At 38.3% G+C, this 21,673-nt stretch overlaps 3 protein-coding genes across 4 annotated transcripts in view; 1 reads left to right on the forward strand and 2 right to left on the reverse strand.

Annotated features, from left to right (window-relative positions):
* Nucleotides 1–119: 119 nt before the first annotated feature.
* On the reverse strand, nucleotides 120–4,398 carry LOC118275693 (calcineurin B homologous protein 1). Its single transcript, XM_035593756.2, has 4 exons — nucleotides 3,922–4,398; nucleotides 3,419–3,682; nucleotides 3,032–3,125; nucleotides 120–1,904 (listed from the first exon to the last, which is right to left on the reverse strand). The coding sequence occupies exons 1-4, from the start codon at nucleotides 3,986–3,988 to the stop codon at nucleotides 1,760–1,762; spliced, it is 570 nt and encodes a 189-aa protein (XP_035449649.1). The 5' UTR covers nucleotides 3,989–4,398; the 3' UTR covers nucleotides 120–1,759.
* Nucleotides 4,399–4,626: 228 nt separating this feature from the next.
* LOC118275458 (dynein regulatory complex subunit 7) overlaps nucleotides 4,627–21,673 on the forward strand; it is a 144,843-nt gene continuing 127,796 nt past the window's right edge. Inside the window, exons 1-2 of the mRNA XM_035593425.2 lie at nucleotides 4,627–5,260; nucleotides 5,963–6,088. Coding sequence (XP_035449318.2) covers nucleotides 4,805–5,260; nucleotides 5,963–6,088 — 582 coding nt within the window. The 5' untranslated portion in view covers nucleotides 4,627–4,804. The remainder of the gene's footprint in view (nucleotides 5,261–5,962; nucleotides 6,089–21,673) is intronic.
* Nucleotides 7,003–12,355, reverse strand: LOC118275457 (protein distal antenna). Of its 2 annotated transcripts, none has more exons than XM_035593424.2 (2): nucleotides 12,028–12,355; nucleotides 7,003–9,689 (listed from the first exon to the last, which is right to left on the reverse strand). In XM_035593424.2, the coding sequence occupies exon 2, from the start codon at nucleotides 9,674–9,676 to the stop codon at nucleotides 8,138–8,140; it is 1,539 nt and encodes a 512-aa protein (XP_035449317.2). In that variant the 5' UTR covers nucleotides 9,677–9,689; nucleotides 12,028–12,355; the 3' UTR covers nucleotides 7,003–8,137. The 2 variants fall into 2 exon arrangements, with proteins under 2 accessions (XP_035449317.2, XP_035449316.2); XM_035593423.2 differs by having other exon boundaries at nucleotides 7,003–9,692.

Genomic DNA, 21,673 nt, shown 5'->3' on the forward strand with positions numbered 1-21,673 from the left:
ATTCCTTTTCGGAACTCATCGAATTTTATCTTTTAACATAAAATGTTTTGCAATTCAGGTAATCTATTCCATAGGTATCAATCACTTTGCAGGATATTTTTCAAAATAATAAAACTGTGTTGTTGTACAAAAAATATTTATTCCTAACTTCTAAACATCAACTAGAACATGAAATAAATACATAAAACATTTAAATCAAGTTAAGTAAAATAAATTATCATTTTATACATACAGCTTCGTAGCCATTATAAGCAAAATAATTAACATAATTTATTGAAACGGCTTTGGAACGGAACAAAATTAATAAGAAAAAACAAACAATACATTTTATTGTGTAGACAAAAACTAGCATCAACAGCTATGTACTACACATTACTGAGACTAAACAATTGTTATTTCTCTATATATTTTTCTATCTATTGAATAACAAGTTTCAACAAGTTAAATGCTGTTATATTTGAACTTCTATATGTGCGAATATAGTTAAGGCCAGCCGTACACAGATTGCTTCGAGCAGTTGGGATCGACTGCGGTGAAGTATAGTCATTCATTTGCTGCCGTAAGCCTTCAACTGCATGATGAAATTCCATCGTGCTGTTAATTGTACCCTTAGTACGAGTATGCTTTACCTGTAAGGTAATCAAATCAAGAGCACGTTCAGCGCTCTGATTGGGGGCTCCAATAAACCCACCAATTAGAGCGCCGAACGCGCTCTCGTTTTGATTACTTTAATCGTAAACTCATACTAACGGTAATGCTCGAGCGGTCCGTGTACAGCTGGCCTGGACGTGAGAGTCCACAACTGAACTATGGGCCTCTACTACAAACGAGGGATTTGCTATACTGTGGTGCGGTTACCAAGTCTATTCAATTAGAATAAATGCTTTAACAGAAAAGAAAGTACAATCAGCCAAGTTATTTGGTATACAGATAAGAAAATAAAGATTGATTCAGTACATACAGAGACAGTAGCTGTCTCTATTCTTGGCTTGTACAAAAGATTTGCCTTTTAGAAAATGTTTTCTTTGTAAAGAATTGTCTACCTATTACCTGCATACCAAATACCTCTGCTAACTGTACCTCCATGAATCTAGTCTAATGCTAGATGTGCCGATTATATGTCAAATAAATCTATCAACCTCTAATTTTCTAAAAGTATTGAGTTATTATTTTTTTTAGATAAAACAAAGTCTAGAAGTACAGAATTACTCAACATATACATTATACATTTGTTAGCTAAAAAAAATGTATGCCCAAAATATGTTTATTTTTATTACGATAGCCTATGAAAGACAGCTAGTTTTTTTTTAACTCTTACAATATAGGATCTTTATGATTAAATTCATCGCTATTTTATCACAAGTCATTGCCAATACTAAATCAATCACATGAAACTAAAACATAAATATAATTGCGTTCAATTACATAGCTCGCTACATCTCAACATGATCTTTAGTAATGAACATCCACCATTTTTCTTTTTCTGTGTTTAGTTTTCTTTTCATTTCTCATTTTATCATAATTTTCGTTACACCTATCATGTGATGTAAATCAATAAATACATTTTATCACACAGTTTTGCCTAAAACAATACACTAAAATAGACCTAATCTAACCCAATTTAAGAACTAATTCTCCAAAACACTTGAAGTAACTCATATACATACATAATTCATTTCTTGTTAAATAGCCCATATATGATAATGGCTAATATAAACATTAGTATGTACTTAATGTTGTCGGTTCAGGAGTGTGGAGGTCAGTTGAGGAAACGGATGGACATCTTCTGCTCGACATCTGTCCGTTCCAGGGCGTGGCAGAATTCCTCGAAGCATATCATCTGGTCGTTGTTGGTGTCCGCTTCCAAGATTGTGCGTTCCGCAATGCTGGTCAATTGTTCTTCACTGGAAATTGAGAAAATGGTGATGTTTATTACAACAGAGTACAGAGGCAAGATCACTGCCTGGTTGGTCGAGTGGTCGCAAGTGCGGCTGCCGAGCCGCGCAAAGGATTACTGGACTTTTTTATATTTTCGAAAATTTCTCAGTAGTGGCACAGAGTTGGAGTTGTGTGTGAGTATATGGCAATAGGCTCACCCCCTATTACATGGGACTTATAACACAAATGATGGAAAGTGGGTGTACATTGTATAGTGGCATTACGTGCCGTAATGTGCACCTCTGCCTACCCTTTCGGGTTGAAAAGGCGTGACGTTGTGTTGTAAAAAATCTCAGATTTTCTTCGAAATTACATGGGACATAACATTAACTTTAACGTTACGCCAAATAATGATAGCTATTATAATTAATTCGATCCATACACTTGAGAAACAAATTAATTCAGTAACCAAAATATAATTATGTTAGCTAAGTCCGTAGTTTTTGTTTCCATTCAATTATAATTATGAAACTCAGTTTTCCATAACTGTGCGCGCCTTATCAGGTCACGGCCTAATCGCTAAGGTCACACGTGTACTATTTCTACTCCTTCTTATACACCTATTTATCATTTACAAACTTATTCATAACTGCATAGAGTTTACATTGCATTGTAAACACATTCACAGTAATGTGGATATTTTTATCAACAGATTTTAAAGTGCTTAAAACTTTACCAATATACAATTTCTGTTTCTTATCTTAATCTAAAGACATTATAATCCGATTATATAAAGCCATAAAATATAATTAATACACTTTGTGCTATAAATTATAACATTTTATCATTTTTTTCAGTAACGGAGGTCATTGTTTTTAGTGAGTGCCAGAGATCTACCAGTCTTATAGGAGGTTTGGAACCTACATCAAAGATAGAGCTGAAGGTTTATCTTGGTTTGGGAAAGCTCATAAATTCTATCTATAACAGGGGTTATTAATAATTCTCTGAGTTTATTTCGGCATTTCGTCTCAGTATAGTCTGATAGGAAATGCAGGCCTTATCTAGTAATTTTAGAGATTGGTGTGTAAAAGTATTATCTTGTTACCAATTTGCAATAATAAATATCATTTAATATGATGTTTGTGTATATTACCTGATATTAGCTCCAACCATCATGTGCAGTATGGCCAATAATTCATCCCTTGAGATTTTACCATCATTGTCCAAGTCATACATTGAAAATGCAACTGGAAATATAAAGGGAAATTGTTAATTGTTTGCTGTAATGGGCATGAAATGAAATGACATGAAATTTTAGATAGTCTATAATAATTGATCAATAGATAGATAGATTATTAAATACATATTATAATCTGTATAGATTCTGATCCATACGGATCTCATTAGTTTTCTATTGGATCAAAAATAACACACTCATATTAAGATTTTTATCATACAGTATAAACAAATGCATATTCACAGACTGAGGACAAAAATCAATGTATTGTAGCATAAATCAAATAATGTCTATCATACTTACATCTCAACTTCTCATCTCTGCTATTGAGCTTATTCTCTCTATTCTTCCTGATTGGCCTAAAGTGTGCGAGCACTCTCATGAACTGCAAGAAGTTCACTCGGTCATCATGGCTCTCCGCAAAGAAGGAGTGGACAATACGCTCACTCAGTGGATTGATAGCTAACTCCGGTATCCTTAAGAAATCTTCCCTGGATAGAGTGCCGCAGTCATTCTTGTCTAGTGATGTGAATCGAGAATACAGCCTTTCTATCTGGTTTGGAGTAACTGTTGAATATAACAAAGTAACAATTTAAAAATATAACATTGTATAGTATTTTTTTATGTACCAAACAAAGAACAAGTTTAACATACAAAGAATGACAATAACATACAAAAAACACATATTAAGTAGGTATAATATGATCATAATATTGTTTACATAAAGTATTACAGTGGTGTAAATTACCAGTTTAATTTACTTGCAATTTAATCGAGTTTTAAGGTATGAAATTATAGTAACTTACAACCAGTTTCTTCCTGAATCTGAGCGATTTCTTCCTCACGCAACAATAGAGATGATTTGTTACCCATGTTGAATTTATTCACGTTATAATATCACTGAGATACCTTGTACCTCACAGGCTATTCGTAGATGTACAATTATATATACACAATCAAAGTCCACACTCCGTATGTTATCTATACTGCTTACTACGGATAAAGGACTTATTGGAAAATGCCTTTACACCACATTTAACAAAAAAATACGAGGAGCAAAGTTCACTGTTCACTATTCTACAAAACAAAATTTAAGTTATTTACGCTTAGGAGTAACTTTTAGCCTATCACAATATTGTTTTTAATTTTTGCTGATGCAAATTGGATTTTTGTATTTCTAATGATGTTTTGTCTTTATTATATTAATGTAAAAAAACGGAAGAGAGAAAAGGAATGAAAATCAATGCGAAATTGTGAAAATTTCAACTACGAAAGACGTGACGTTGACATTGACATTTGACAGATAGATATACGTTCGGAAACAAAAATATTTTACGTATTAAATATTTTAATATTCAATAGCGAACATTTTACTTATAATTTTAGTTATTCGTACAATTATTTAAAATGATTAGTAATTATTTTAACATGTTTAGTAATGTGATGCGATTAATGTGGTAAACATTACAAATTACCATCGTGGTGTTTTTACACGATAACTTCAAAACCGTTGCATGGAAACCATGAAAGAGATTGAAATCCTGAAAATGTTATGTCAAAATTTATTGTTGTTGATAAACATCAACAGTGTCTAGTTGCTGGAGTAAAACACAGTTTTTATAGTTTTAGAGTTCAATAATATGAATATTTAGTTAATATTTGTATGTAGGTAGGTAGCTAATTTTCAAAATGAGTACTGGTCCCGCCGTAAAATTAGTAGCACCAGAACATCGTTCTTCGGAACAAAAGTCAATCGATCAAGAGAGTCCTGATAAGCAACCACTGGATACAGTAGAAGAGGTCAATGAAAATGTGCCCAGTGAGATTTTCGAAAAACCATTCGAGCAAGAAGATTTTGTCGAAATACCAGCAAAAATATTTGGATTAAAGGAGATTTTGGAGCCGTTAACAATACCGGGGCTAAATAATGCAATTTATGAATTGGGCGTGGTTAACATGTGTTGGCCGGAGATCACGGAGCCTGTATTTGAAACACGAACATGTTTCCCGCCAAGTTACTACACGAACAGCCCGAAAGAACGTTTGCTTTTGGCATATGCAGAGAACTTTCGGCGCCAATATAATTTTCATTTTAAACTGCGCAAACCGATTTTGTTACAAGTCCCAAATGAATGTGGCTTACAGGTAAATATTTAATTAGCTTACCTAACTGCATTATAGTTAGACCTTAGAGATTAAATTGCCGGAGATGTGGACTGCCTAGTTGGTTACCGGGACTCCGGCTCAAAAAGCAGGAGTAGGAACGGGGTGGTTTTTAGTCAGTAAGAGTCTGACTCCCTCTTGCCTCGTCCAAGGCGGGAGAAGACACTAGATGATCTCCCCACCTTCTTAAAAAAAGAGGTTAGACGCCTTACGTATTTTCTTCATCAGAGATTTTAAAGACGATGGCAGACACATATTCACCAGCTATGTTATGACATGAGTCCCATTATTCCATGTAACATAACTTGAGTCTATATATTGCTATACACTGGGGTCTATTACAGATAATTTTTTAGTAACTTAGAACACCCGGTAATAGATATTTTTTATATGTGTACTTATATATTTAGCGTTGATAAGTGTGCGTTTGGCCACCAATTCGCTTACTGCCAGGACAGCGGAGCGAAGTACCTATTCACTTTGACCTTGAAAAAACCCGGGTTGTATTTCTCAGAAAAAATAGAAACCGGCAGATTGATTGATATTGATTGACGTTGGATGTTTAAATCCCTCGCCGTTTCATTCGCTGTTCGGTTCCTTTCTATCTTAGCGTGAAGTTTTAAAGCCTATAATCTACATAGATAATTGCACTATACACCATGAAATTGTTGGTTTTTTTTTCAGAAAATGGTGTGTACTTCTATAAGGCCGACGAAACTTAACTTTGATGAAACGCACACTTGGGAAGGAGTTGCGTCGTTAGTTTCAGATTACTTCGACTACGAGCCCTTAACCAAGCCGACTTTGCACGTGAGTACATAATTATTACACTTTAGATAATATTATAAAGTATACATTGTATTAACATCGCTAAAATTCGGATTCCGAGAAAAGAATTATAATTCTTCGTTTAGTTTCTTAATGGTAGGATAGATGGCGTTACTTGTACCATATAGCGGGCGGCGTTGGGACAATGAATGTACAAGAATTGTTGGAAGTAAAGGTTTATTGGAAATATCCATGAGTTACGAGAATCTAGTGTATTCTACAATTAGTATAAACAAATACTTAATTGACATTCCGTAACCAAGGTAGGTAATTATGTCCAGATTCTAGATTTACCTAATATTAATTTGATATTCCTGAAAACAGCTGTGACTGCGTTGCATTTTCTATTCAGAACAAAATTTTGTTTTATTTATATGGAAAAATATTTTTATGTGAATGCTCTTCATATTCGTAAACTAAGTCTAGACTAGACAAATGGCAGCGTGTCAAGCCAAGTTCAAGGGAAGAACTGGCCAGGGTCGTGTGTAATACCTATTACACGATATATTTCAATTTAGGTATTTTTTTACTTCATAACACAATAATTAAAATTGAAGTCGGTTACGGGTTAGGTAATACTTTCTGTAGCTTCTCTTGTGAGAATGCTTCTGCTGTGGTTGTCCACAGGGTACTTAGGTATCTCAAGGTACCTAGGATGATAAGGGAAGAGATATGTGCTGTTCAGCAATGTCACAATTTATGGGATTCTAAAGAAATCCCAGTTGGTGCTCATTTACTTATACCCACTCGTTACACCTTAGTACGTGTCGTGTATCTGTTCATTAATATAAGCCTCTATCATGGCTAGTCGAGTTCCTGTTGTTTTCTCTGCACGGATATCTAGTGCTTGAAGTAAATGAGATAGGTAATTGTAAAAGGAAATAAAACAGTATCAATTAAAGGTTCAATCGAGTTTAATCATATAACATTTCGAGATCACAAGTCGTGATAAGAGAATTTATAATCCAATTTTCAATTTTGTACAAAATATCTTCTCTCAAATAATTTTCCAGTGAGCTAATATTAACGTGAAATGCAAATTAATAATCTATATTTTATGGGAAGGAGACACGATTTTTGAACATTTTTCTCTAATAGAATCGTCACGGTGGATGTCACCGTAACTCACACCATTGGACAATCTCTTACATGTATAACATTAAGATAATACACTCTATTAATTAGGAATGTACTTACAATAATAATAATCTCTCAATAATTTATAATTTTGATCACAGTGTCCTTAACTGTTAAACTTTAACGTATAATACAATTCCGAGTAGACGCGTCGACGGGCGGACGCCTACCATAATATACATAATTATATAAAATACTGAGCAATAGAAAACAATTACACAACGAGTGCCTAGCTAACGCAATAGAGTCATCTATATCTTAACAATATTACCTTGTTCTTACGATTGGCACAACAATACATTCGCATCCTTTCAATATTTGGTATCGGCCGGGAGGTGTCGCCACGCGCCGCGGCTCGGCCACGCCACACACGCGCCACTCTCGCTACACGCTACTTAGTGAACGGTTGAAAGGACGCCGTGCGTGACTTAGTATTAGTTTGACTTGAGGTAGAACATAGGGATTCAACTATAAACTATAGTAAGGGTACAACTAGGAATGTAATCGTCAAATGGCAACATACAGCGGTACTATCTAGACTAAATATTTATTAACAAGTCAAGTATTTTGTGTGCAACGGTAAGTGACAACGCAGATACATAACATTTAAATTACAACAGGATAACTACCCATCAAGTTTCGTATAGATTCGGAAACAAATAGTCCCGAACCAAACGGGCCGACAGAGGACATGTTTGCGCCGGTCCCCTGTCGGTCCGCCTGGTCCGAGTTTAAAGACTTACGAACTAAAGAATAATGCATAGCTTTTCTTTTAGAACAAAGAAATTACGCAAATTTGGCTACACATATCACAAGTGAACGCTTACTGGCGACAACGTAACTATGTACATAATTGAAATATTCCCTGTAGCGAGCGGTAGTCCTCGGGGGCGTCTACTTGCGGCGGGCGGCATGGTCGGCGGGGTGAGCCGGGTGCGCGGGCGCGGGGGCCCGGCGCGCGCGCAGGTTGTGCAGCAGGGCGCGCAGCTGATGTACGTGCATGCGCGTCACGCTGGGGTCGCCGCTCGCCTCGAGCCACGCCAGGAACTTGTCGCCGTGCTCTAGAGCCTCAGCCGCACCGGACTCCCATTCGCCACTTGCCGGTGATGCTGAGCGAGTCTCGGCGCTCGCCGTCTGGTTGGTGTTGTTGAACAGCAAGTTATCCAGGACCGTGCGTGCTTTAGTCTGGCTCCGGCTTGACTCGTGGACTCTTTCAGGTTCCTTGTTCTCTGTACCGATTTCCGGACTAGCAGCCGGTTCGGCTACCCGTGGCTCCACGCTGGGAGTGCGGCGTGGTTCTGAATCATGATGTGGCTGTGTATGTCCAGGACTAGATATTGCTCCTCGATCTTCTTCAGTTTTACCTTTTGTTAAATGGGAGTACAAGATATTTTCGGCTCCTTTGTCCTTTGGTACCTGGGAGGCGGGTTTGTGCTTATCTTCAGGTAAGGGCATGGCTCCACCAAACTGTTTATAGTACTGCCAGAGCCAAGAATTCCTGTTGTAGTCTAAATGTGAATTGATCGGTGCCGCTGGGGCTATGGGCTTAGGCGGAATAGGTGGCTCACTTGGTTTTCCAAGCTGCAATGAATGCGCTGTTGTGGTTTGAGCGGTGAGGTCCATCATTGCTTGTTGCGTTTTTAGCCAATACCAGAGGGTATCGTCCACTGGCTGGTTAGCTATAGACGAGTGCGATGTACTATGATGACTGGACTTTGACAAGCTTGAGCGATACGGATCTGAATGATGGTGAGTCTTGCTGCGATGATGGTGCTTACTATCGTTCATGTTGAGTACTCCGTTATGTGCAGGCTTTGGAGATCGAACTGAGCGCAGTGCGCGACTAGCAGGCTGAGCAGACAACGCAGATAACCCCGGGTTCAGTTGAGCGAGTAACGTTAGGTTAGTGGCTATTTCGTTGAAGCTCAGCCCGAGGTGCGAGTGTGTAAGACCTGGCAGATGGGGCAGACCTGACAGTGGACTGATGGCGCTCATGGAGACGCTGGCTCCAGGGTCTGGTCGACGTTCACGAGGTATATGCGACGTTGGTGAAGGAACTGCACGTTTGGTGGTGAGCTCAACAGGAGCGTCAAGAGATGGAGTTTGCTGTTGCACGATGGGTGCCGAGCTGACAGGCGTGGATAGATCGAGTCCAGTAGCCGCAGGAGACGGTGGGGCGGCAGGGGACTCTGTTCGTGCGCGCTTATCTGGTGGCTCACCGTCATTGCTTTTGTCGGTATCGGGTGAAGATAGCCGAGAGGTCATGTAGCGCAGTTTGTCTTCGTTCTTGCACCATCCGCGTAGCGTAGACTCGGGCACTCCGATGTCGCGAGCTACCGATGCCTTAGACTCTCCATCATTGACGCGTTGTATCGCCTCAATTTTATCACTGGGAGTCAGCGCTCGCATTGGACGCTTGCCCTTGGTCGCCATTGTGGCTTCGCGTCTGCTGTAACAAAAACATATATGTTGTTTTATTTTGTTCGAAAGATTTTTCTTATATTAACTATAGCAATAGGTTGATTATTTTACTACAACAATTAAGACCTTCCACCTAGTTAGTTATTGGACAATATTTTTGAAACTTCACTATTCATTACTATCATGCCATTTCCATCTATTCCTGGACATAGATGTCTCAAATAAATAATATGCCAGTAAGCTTGATCTTCAGCTTTTGGCAGTGGTGCGCCACTGCTAGCCATTTTGTGGATATCGTGACTTTTCCTAGCTAGTGGGCGTCCTACACTGTGTTTGCCTAGACGCAGTCTCCACTCTAGAATACGCCTACCCTAACATCTGTATTCCAATAGATGTGACCGTTTCTCCGTTAGGTTTTAGATTAAATTTTAAGTAATAGTACTAGCATTAATGGAAAATGTTAATTTCGCGTAGTCTTTTTTAAAAAGAAAAAAGAAGAAAGTAGTCTAGCTTTTGATAAAAAAATCTATTTTTACGTTACAAAAATTAATCCATACACCTAACTATGCCGTGAATGAAATATAATATGACTTTTATTTTACTCGCTTCTATCACGAAATCATCGTTTTAGAAAACAAAAGTAAAATGTTTACCTAGTATTAATATTGTTATACTTGCTGTAACTTTGTGAAAACCAAATTATATAGTAAGGACGACCCTATTAAATTAACAGCTGTAATCAATCAAAACCAAACAGCGTACGTAAATTCTTGGAAGTTACACTATCAACCGCAAAGACGACATTAAAGTACCAAACACCTTCGATTCGCAAATATAACGTGATATTATCTATAAATTACCTAAAAACAAATAATTGTAATGTTAAAATAATGCATTTGTATCGACTCCCGAAGTCCCGATTTATTTCAAAAACAATGTTGCATAACAAACACCTAATAACATCATAACGTTTTCACAATAAAATTAAGAAAAAAAAATATAACTGGCCGCAAATACTTTTACAACTGTTACCATAAACAAAACCGTTTACGCGGGAAGCTATAAAGTTACGAAAAGATAAACAAAAAGAAGACATAAAATTATGACCTACGACAACAGTAGGCGGCAAAAGTTGTCGGGTCGTTGACACGGTGACCTTGCGAGCGGTTAGCGCGCTTCCACGGGCCGCCGAGAGATGGCGCTGGGCGACCGAACGTTTACACCGCCTGTTTATTTGTATTGAAATGGAAAATAAGTTGATCGCTGTGTTTATGTCATCTGAACATCGGACACTCAACAGTTGTATGCATCTAAAGTTGTGAAACGCGGTTTTTCCAGTGATAACACGATGTATTGTTGAATTTTAATACATTATTGTTATAATATTATTACATTAAGTTGTTTTTGTGAAGGAAAGAATAGCTTTCGAAATAAAATTGGCACTTTTGAAATTGGTGATTTTGCGGAAGTTTCAATTTAGTATTTTTAATATTTTACGGTTACCTTTACGGGTAGAAGCAGGTAGAAATTATTTGTGTGTAATTTAATGATTTTTGTAAAAACATTTATGGCTCGTTAAAATTTTGAAAACGAATGACAGAAGATACACGAGTTTAACCTTATTTTAATTTCATACCATAACTTTATTACTTTTAGTTTTCAAAATGAAAATCTACACCGAGTTGAGTGGAACATAGATTTTGGAATTTGTATCCCTGTCTGTTATTTTTACGAAGTTTGATAAATTACAGCTTTGTAGAATTTTAATATTTTGTGTATTTTAATGACAACTGTCTGCGTAACTTCTAAATTCTTTTGGCGCCAATAATTAACAAGAGTACTGTGGTTTGTACCTAATTAAACTAGTACTTTTTGAAAAGCAACTTTTCAAAAAACATTACACTTGTAGTTTATGCACTTTTGTGAAAAATGGAGAAGTCTGTTCGTTTGTTCACGATTCAAGATAGGCACGTAATGTTTTTATTACTTTACTTTTTAACTCGCGGATGTTTTTAATTAATCGGCTACGATGAAGGTACCTAGCGAACTTTATTTCTTTTTAATTGTAGTTTTATTTACTATGTAGGAAGGTACTTATTTAGTTTTAAAAATATTGGTATGAGTTAAACTGTTTTTTGCAATAACTTTTTATGTACTTACTTTAGACAGACTGAAAACATAACTAAAATTGGTGTTTAGTTTTTCTACCTTAGTTCACAATTGTTCAGAAACCGAGATCTTGTCTCTAAGAAATTAACCACTTTTCACTCACAAAAAGAACAAGAGTTGGTGCACTCACTTGATACCTGCGTTAGGACCTAGCAACATTGATAAGCGAGATATGTACAAAGTTTGCAACTTACTTGCGAGCCGGCGGGGGCACGTGTGCTGTGTTTACAATTTTTGACAAGCCAGCCGTTATTGCGATATTATAAGCGGCTCGTGAATGGAGGACTCCGACCAATAAAAATATAGCTCGGATGCGCAGTGCGCGGCACGTGTACACACAAGTTCCAGTTTCACTGATCAGTTGGTCACAAGTCACTGAGTGGATTGCGGGAGCAGAGCGCGGATCGCGAGACGTGCGACGCGGCGCGCGCGTAGCGACTGTGTGCCCGCCGGTGATAAGGCCGCCCGGCCCGCGGCTCGCGTCCGCGGCCGGCCGCTCCTCTCCTTTGTGTCCGTCCGTCACCCCCCCGGCGCCGCCGCCCCCCGCGATCTTGCCACCTCCTCGCCTATTCCTCCGACATTCGAGCCGCGCTCGCCTGCCCACCTATCTCCCGCAATATATTAACTCGATTAATTATTAATTTTAACGCATCAACTTTCCCAGCGCAAAAATCGCCGCCTCCAAATTGGAACTTTTTCCGTCATCAACTTGCGGTCGTAGGACAAAAGTTTTCTTACAATCGTGGTGTTCCACAACTTTTCTAAGTGGCGAACTTTGTCTCGTAATAACGTCTCGCGCCCGTCTACCAAGTAATAGTTGCCAACTAATTACTCTAGTTCCCGCGACTCGAGTCGCTCCCGATGTTTTTCAGTAGGTCGCTGAACAAATAAATGAAACAAAAACAATGTAGTTAGAGAGACGATAAGCGATGGGCTCGCCTCATTGATATGCTACGAAGTCTCGTAGCGCTCGGAGCTGGCTACGTCTCATTATTATGATTATGTTGTACGTAGCTGTTAATTTTTATGCGTAATGTTTTCCTTCTACTTGTATCTCGTGGTTTATGTAATGTTACCTTACTTTTGACACAGCCTCGTGTTATCTCGTATGATGTCCGAGACTTTAAGTATTTCTATAGTAAGGATTTTAAAGTGAGTTCAAGGGCAGCATATCAGCATGTGGTAATAAATTATACAGTTGTTGTGAGGCTTTATTGCGCTCATTTATTTGGCGGCGGTTAAGTCGATGAAGCACTTTATTTAAAAAGGCAAATTTTGTATCCTTATTTAATGTATCACTGGCGCGTTGTGTACAGGTAGATGGTGTTTGCAGTGAAAGTCTTCATACATATTACGTGTTTCAGAAGCGCGCTAAATGCTAAAGTTGACACCTGTACTATATGCTTACGTTATAGCGTATCTATAGAATTCAGTGTTGTTTTCTCGCATACATCTTTCATCTATAATTAAGTCTTCATAGAGAGGACCTGTGTCAGTGTGTAGATACACAATCATAGTAATTAGTACCTAATCTGGCACAATGATACTTAACGACATTTTCAATTTCAAAACAGTCAGGTAAAATGTAGGGCTTGTACACTGTGCTACAGTGTGGTATTTATTGATTTTGTATAAATATTGTTTTACAAACATCGTAGTTTAAGCTCTGCTACGTTGAAGTACTCGTCTATCGGAGTCAGTTTGCAGTGTAATCCCTTGTGCGCAGGATTACAGCTCGTACCTACCTATACCAGTACCTACTTCAAGTACCTGCTAACTAATGCTCGACAGTTATCAGGACGTTGTTACAGTCCAGTTCACTACGTAAATGCTTCTCGATTATTTCGCAGAAAAATGTACAGGCGAAATGTTTTTGATGATATTGTTCGAAGTTTGTTCTGAGTTTTTTCAACAGCTTTTATAATGAATGTGACATTTATTTCTACTTTGATACGGCTTTGGGTCTTAACAATTTTCTATTCGTCTTAATTTTGATAATTGAGTGCTGTTTTGTCATTTTGTCAACAAACACTACCATTATGTGACTGCCTTGTTAATTATTATTAGTTTCGGGTTTGATTTAACAAAAGGCAAAGTACCTATTTTAAGTAAATTCTTTCTATTGTTCCTAATTGTAAAGGTGTAGGAGAAATGACTCACGCACGCTGTGATACATAGGGTTTATACATAGTCACATTGGGATTTTTAGGTAGCTGGCATAATGTAGGTGTACTTTCTTTGCTTAAAATTTAACTTACCGGTAGGTATAATATTAAGTATTTTCCGGGTAATAAAAAGCCTGATTCACATTCATAATTACTGTGGTTACGACCTGTGTCGCCTTAACCTTTTGACAGCGATGTCAAAAAGAAATGGACAACACGAAGCTTCTACTGTATTTAAGAGCCGTACTTACTTATTAACCGAATTCTTCAATAGTTGTTATCATATTAATGCAGATGAAATAATAAAGTACATATTAAGCTGTTTACCCCGTATAGGTAAATACTAAGTTAGTTAGTAGTACTATATTAGCAATGTTAAAGTTCTTTAAAATAGGAAAACTAAAAACTCACTGATTAATTTTAATACCACGATGTCTGGAATTGTACCCGGTATATGACAATCGTGGTGGCCCGTTTCTAATTATATGTACATACGTTTGAAATCACCAACCCACATTAAGCAAGCGTGGTGATTAATCCTCAAACCTACTCCATGCGAGTAAAAAAAGGCTTTTGGTCAGCAGTGGTCACTTATGATGGCTGTTAAGTTCTAGGTAGTCCGCAGCTCCGGATCAGATATAGGCTATACTTAAAACCTTAAATCATATTATACATATGTTAATTGCATTATTACAGGAGTAGTTAGCTATGCACAATATGTCATATGATACCTACTATATACTCATATATGGTTCTGGGTTCGACAGACGGTTAAAAACCGGTGTTCTCGATAGTTTCACGGTCCGGTGAGGTTACAACACATTGCGCGTGAGTGTCCTCTCGGCTCGATTAACCGTTACTATCAGTTTGCGTGTCGGCGCATACGCAGCCCGGTCTAAGATTTCCTTTTGAAGAACACATTTTGAATATAGATTTGTCGGTACTTGGTGGTATGGAGGAAATTGGAGTTGAAGATTGATAAATACGATCTATTTACGATATATTTTCCTGATCCGGGAATTAATCCCTAAATCACTCATCTTTTACGATTCAGGACTTTCAAGAAGTGCTATTTTGTTGATTCACATGAATGCATTGACTTACTTATGGAACATTATTTTCTTAACTTGCAAGTAAGTTATTGATAGGATAAATCGATTTGTAACTGACAAAAATAGGCTCATTAAAACTTATTAGTAGTCCATCGGTCGCTGACGTGACCGCAGTGTAATCGGAAGCAGATTCGATTTCCACGAACTTTTGTAGTGTATTAGTTACTACTAACTCAGTACTACTCTACTGAGTTTTCCGGTTTTAAATTATCTCATTATGTATTAGCATCTATCGGTTCACATAACGTCCCCGGAAAACACGTACTATAAAATATCTGACAACTGACATATTTTTCGAAAAACCGAAACAACTTCAATCGGTGCTAAGCTGAAAGTGGTGAAACTCCTTGCAATTACTAAATTTGACCCAAACAAACAAAAGGGGAAAGCTAAATAAAACCGTTTATAAAAAGAAGTCCCCTGACCTGTCTGTCTGTCTGTCTATGTATACGATTTTCACCAATAGATAGTGTGATTCCTAAAGAAGATTCAAGTGTACCTATAATTTATTATAGTTTTGGTCACGAAGGCAGAGCCAAGATGTCGGGTGGTCGAAAGCTAGTATTTATGATATGTAGGTAATTAGGTGTAACAAATTACTTTTAGATTAACAAGTCTTCCTATAGTGCAAGTTAGTTGCTGATCTTATTCGCGAAATCCGTTTAATGTGTGTACTTGTGCTTCTTGCGCCATAGTTACAGCCGGCCATATGTTGTACCCTAAGCTTATGTTAGTATTTACGGGACCCAACCGTTGCCAAGTCTGAAACCTATCTAAGGGAACTGCATAGTAATGTGGAAGGTGCATTATTATAGGGAACGCATTTGATTATGGATCCTAAGATTGAGGCGTTACGGGTGAATTTTGGATGATGGTTTTTGGCGTCATTTTTTGGATTTGTTTTGTGTTGACCTTGACATTTATATTGAGGAGAATGTGTCTACTGTCATATTGGACTGAACTTTGTACCTAGGTAATTAGTTAGTGACATTTTTGTTGACCGATTTGGGCGATTGAATTTTTCTTTCTGTGTTTGTTCTTCAAAGCATTTATCTCTTTGATTCCCATGGGTCTTGAGATGATGTCGTGTAGCTTAACTTTGCTTCTTACATAGGGCTATTGGCCAGTCTTTCCTACATTCCCAGGATTTAAATTTACCTAGTCTTCTAGACTTGTGGAAGCAGTGTAACTAATGATTAACTCATTACTAATGAGTTGTACAAGAGAGATTAACACATTACCATAGCTCCCTATCAAATCACCAATGACACGCAAAACTGAAAGCAGAGCCCAATATTTGCTTGACAAAAGTTATAAGGTGTCGAGTTGTTTACTAGTAGGCAGGTTGGAGACTTGGAGATGATGCGTCCAATTTGTATGCGGCGGGTCTTATTGCACGTACCTACGTATATATTTACCGGGTTTAATACCTACAGCCGCAAGTCGGCGAACGTGTCGTATTCCTAAGCGTGTGTATGCCGCTGCCGACGCCGGCTGGTGTATGTAGGTATGTTTTTGCGCGCCGAGGCCACACAAAGGCTCTCGGCTCTCGGCCTCGGCGACGGGCGAGCCACACCGAGCCGCGCCGCGATTTACGACGCGTCGCCCGCACTGTATTTCGGGCATTGCCGATGTATGAGATGAAGGAAGGTGTGGATGTGGTATTTTATTTGTTTGGTGATTAGGTGATTTTGTTGTAAGGTTCATGTTATAGAATTCGTAATACTAATAGGTACACTGGATAGGTAAGTCAACACTTCGAGATTACGTTTGGTTACGCCGTAATATCTGTGTGTTTAATTAAGGAGTAATTATTGCAGATTTGTACAGCTACAAAAGCCGTTAAAATACAAATTAAATGTCAGAAAGAACATCGAAAGAGACAAACGCCATAAACAAAATCTGTGACATGAAAATATGTTCTTTACATGCAACGTGGCTAAACATGCCGCATCAGCCACCTCGTACCTATCTTCTTACATCGGTATGCACGTTCTCTAGTGATTTTGTTATCGGCGCGCACCCCCGGCGACATCCGACGCCGCGCCATTACCGACCCCCCCCCCGCCCTCGCCCGCGCCGCCCCTCGTACTGTGTTGCCAACTAAATGCGAGATAATTGATGTTTAGCGACCGTTCGGACGTCAATAGTGCCCTGATATGCCTAGTTGTTTGCCCAACAACGTACACACACCTATACTTAATTATTCGGTTTGATAACACCTGTTACACATTAAGGTACAAGGGCAAACAGATCCTGGTTGATAGCTAGATAAGTCTGACGAAGTAGAAACAAAGTTTTCAGAAATTGCTGAAAACGTTAGTTATTAGTTAGTTTCTATCCACTCATAACTTTCGATAAGACTTAGTAATTAATTATATTATGAACTACCTAGTTTCATCCGCTGCTCGGCTCCAATTGACCAAAGCGTGATGTTTTATAGCATATAAAGCCTTCTTCGATAAGTGCACTAATACAATATAAAAGTAATTATTCAAATTAGACCAGTAGTTCTAAAGATTAACGCGTTTAAACATACATACAAGGTAGGCGTGCACCGTCGGCCACATCATCACTTACCACCAGGCGAGATGGTGGCCAAGCGCCATCCTGTTAAGTATGAAAAACAAACTCATCAGTTTTATTGTATAAACATCTAAATATAAAGTAAAAGTAAATAGATTAGTAAGAGTATAGATAAAGCAGTTTCAGGACTGCTACATCTCGCAAGCACTCTAAAACACCACGAGTCTATGTAACCAAACTAAGAGACCTATCTACAAAGAATAATAATATTCTATTATTTCGCTTCCATCTGGCAACTCCGTAGCTCATTAGCCAATGGTGAGATCGCCAGTCGATGCCGCGACTTGAATTTTTACAGCCTATAACAGTATACGAGGGATACCGTCTGGAGTATCGCAAACCCATTCCCTCGCCTTTTACTGAATTCTTCGTTAATTAGAAAGGAAAATCGACTTGACTATCGATTTAGGAATATAGGTTTAAAAGAAGTTACCTTCTTATAAAAGTATAGGGATAGTCTCTAAGATTATTCTGAGACCTAGTAAAAGTACCTTTAACCGATGAGCATGCATGAAAAGACTGATGATTGTTGATGAAGCGAAAGAGGTGTGTAAGAATCGTAGCAATTGGCGTTCGATTGTCTCTGCCTACCCCCATGGGAGACAGGCGTGAGGTTATGTATGTATGTATTATACTGAGAGTGATCCTTCGCTGGTCTAATGAGCGACAGCAGGTCAGTTTCAATTATGTGCTAATTGTTATTAGTAAAATAATCGACACTAATGATGTTGACGAAATAATTACAAAAGAGCAGCAGCGCGGCCGTCGCCGCGTTGTGGGTCGCGGAATGCTCTTCATGAATATGAGCCTCTAGCATGGCTTGAAATATGGAGCTGCGGAGTACCTAGCGGGTTTACCGGGGCTCCCGCTAGAAAAGCAGGTATTGTTTGACCATTAGATCTCAATTATACATTACGACAAACACCATCATTAGTCAATTAAAATACATAGCAATTGATAAATATACAATTAGAGGTGATAGTTCAATCAGTTTTGGGCACCAATTTGACACGCATTTATTAGCTGACCTTATAGTGCACCATATCATTACCTCTAGTCGGCAATCATTTAGTAATGTGATGATCGCGGACGTTTTAAAACAATTGTTAATGGTATTGTCCGAATCGTGTATAAGTGGTTTTTAATTGTTTATTTGTACATTATTATCAATGCACATTGGTACCGAATTAGGATCTTGATTCCGCGTCCGCGACACACTAAGTTCGCGTGGTTTTTAATTCTATAGCGAAAGAATAATGATGTTATTCCCTGAGTGCTAGTTGGACTTATTTACATAAAATTTATTGGATGCCCAATTACAATCTTTCCCAATCTCCCCATATCCTCAAATTCCTAATCCCCCAAAAGGCCATGCTCTTGTTTCGGGCGCCTCTGGTGTTTCGGGTGTCAATAGGCGGCGCCGATTGCTTACAATCAGGTGATCCAGTGCTCGTTTACCATCTATCTTATAAAAAAAATGTAGATGCTTATATCGTCTGAAAGGATCAGCAGTCTTTTAGGTATAAAGCAATGACTTTTTTCCTATTGTTCATTTTAGAGCACTTTTTATCCTTAAACCAACATAAGGTACATGATATGTAGTTGATCTAACCTGAAAATAAAACTGATCATCACCACGTTGCGTTCGGATAATTTCTCCCATGTCGTAAGATATAAAACGATACTAGAAGTGCTTTATGAGTAATAACTATCATGAATGTAACATGTGTACACATTAAAGTGACCTGTTGCCTCGCGTAACAAAACAAACTGCCGGAAAACTAGCAACATAACCGATGCCACTTCTAGATTTAGATACGTAGTGCAGTGTAAAATAATACTTAATGTAGTTGTTATTGAATATTCTTTTCTTTGTACATGTTATGATATTCAGTTTATGAGAGTATCTCATTTGTGGAGTAGCAAGTGTACTTATTAAGTTCTTAATATCATTCTTAAGCCATAATATTATTTTGATCCGGAGCTGCGGACTACCTAGCGGGTTACCGGGGCTCCGACTCGAAAAGCAGGAGAAGGAACGAGGTGGTTTTTAGTCAGTAAGAGTAAGAGTCTGACTCCCTCTCGCCTCGCTCAAGGCGGGAGAAGTCATTGGATGATTTTCCCCCTTAAAAAAAGTCATAACATTATTTGCCTCGTAGTAAAAGTTAACTTTGTTGTCCTTAAGTGAGTAAAATTTTACTTGGGAGGCGAATTTAAGTGCTGTTGCAGGTGTATTGTACGTTAGTAGGTAATGGTAATGGAATAATAATATTATTCACATGGTCTGTCCGGTTGTATGGTGATAGTTCGCCTCGTTACGCATGCTCCCGTAATCCATGTCAGGGACAGCGCGGTGGACTTGTGCACTACACAACTATAGGTAGATAACTAGATAGGTACCTAGTGGTCATGGAAAAGTTAATCTAAACCTAGGGTCTGTCTCACCAAGTGTAACACATTTCCAATCAAAGATACGTCAAATTGTCCCCAAGTGCTGCTGCTTTTCTACCAGAGAGGTGCTATGCTACGTTGCTGTGGATGCGTTTGGCTTCCACCAATCATATTCATTGATACACGTAGCTTGCACTGGTAGAAAAGGACATTCGTAGTACAGCTACATACGTTAGTATCAGTGGAAACGGTCACATGGTTTCGTAGCTTAGCTATTACATCTTCGTAACATAGGTACATAGTTCAACTCTGATGGTAAAGCACCCTTAGAATTCTGCCTACCCCTTTCGGGGATCAAAAGTTATGTGAATTCATCGTCACCATCATCATCAAAAATCATGTAACATTATGATGTGATGAGTTGGACCCATTCATTATCATATAACCCATTAGTCACAATACCTGACTCGATGGTTTTAATAAGTATTGAAATTATTTTCCTGTTAAATTATCCTGCCTAATAATTTTATTGCGTAAATATGTGTCTTTCTTTTTTTTCACATAGCAACAGAACGTTTTTAAGATATGATTTTGGTTTCTGGACATAATTTGAAAGGTGAAGAGTAGACTACCCTTATGTTTTCTTTCATCATCATTATCATCATACCAGCCACAGGACGTCCACTGCTGAACATAGGCCTCCCCCAATGACTTCCAGATAGGCCGGTTGGAAGCGACCTGCATCCAGCGGCTCCCTGCGACTTTAATCAGGTCGTCTGTTTGTTTTCTTTAATTATTATAAACTTAAAAGTATACTGATTATAAACCAGTCAGGCTATGCCACAATGCCCACTGCATAGATTAGTAGTATTTCGTAGGCGACTTTGGTGGGCCTACGCACGATCGGCGCTACGAACATTGGCATTGTGGATTTTTAAGCAACTATAATTTCAGATAACATTTTATAATAGGCTAATATTTAAAGATCATTTCTACGAACAAAAATATTAATTTATGTGTAATATATGATTGTGTATAGTAATTATTAATGTCCTCTTCCTTCCTATATCTTTCCATTTTCTTCATCTTTTTTTGAAGTCCTGGAGGTTTAACTAGTTTTACTTACGTAACCGTTTCACGAGGAACTCGATTCAGCGACACACGACGCGGCGATTGTCGCGCTGCTACTGCTGCTCATGAATATGAGCCTCTGACATGGCTTGAAACTAGACGAGTTCCTCGTGAAACAGTTACGTGAGTAAGCCGATAACATAATAATGAATTTAGTATGTCTCACGAAAGTTACAATAAAGTTTTACTTAGAATTTGTAATAAATGGTTATTATATTAAATTGTTACCTATATTCGCGGATAGCAACAGCAGAGTAAGATTTAACCGCATGCCGAGGAAACCTGGCGTGCGACGCTAAGTGCGTCATAATCATTAGGTATGAGCTAGACATGCGCTTGCCACGAGATGGCCTGACAGATGACACGCGCCATTTTAGGACTGTACTGTCATATGCTATGCCATTGCTTTGGTAGGTGAGTAATCGCTAGCGTGATGTCAAGAATAAGGTTTCGTG

This window comes from Spodoptera frugiperda, chromosome 8 (genome assembly GCF_023101765.2).
Source record: "Spodoptera frugiperda isolate SF20-4 chromosome 8, AGI-APGP_CSIRO_Sfru_2.0, whole genome shotgun sequence".
Taxonomy (NCBI): domain Eukaryota; kingdom Metazoa; phylum Arthropoda; class Insecta; order Lepidoptera; family Noctuidae; genus Spodoptera; species Spodoptera frugiperda.

What these genes read in the sequence shown, in the direction of transcription:
- LOC118275693 (XM_035593756.2), bottom strand. Translation starts at nt 3,988, where the DNA reads ATGGGTAACAAATCATCTCTATTGTTGCGTGAGGAAGAAATCGCTCAG. An exon ending in GATTCAGGAAGAAACTGGTT is followed by an intron (nt 3,683 to 3,921) that starts GTAAGTTACTAT and finishes TATATTCAACAG; the next exon opens with TTACTCCAAACCAGATAGAA. An exon ending in ATGGTTGGAGCTAATATCAG is followed by an intron (nt 1,905 to 3,031) that starts GTAATATACACA and finishes CTCAATTTCCAG; the next exon opens with TGAAGAACAATTGACCAGCA.
- LOC118275457 (XM_035593424.2), bottom strand. Translation starts at nt 9,676, where the DNA reads ATGGCGACCAAGGGCAAGCGTCCAATGCGAGCGCTGACTCCCAGTGAT.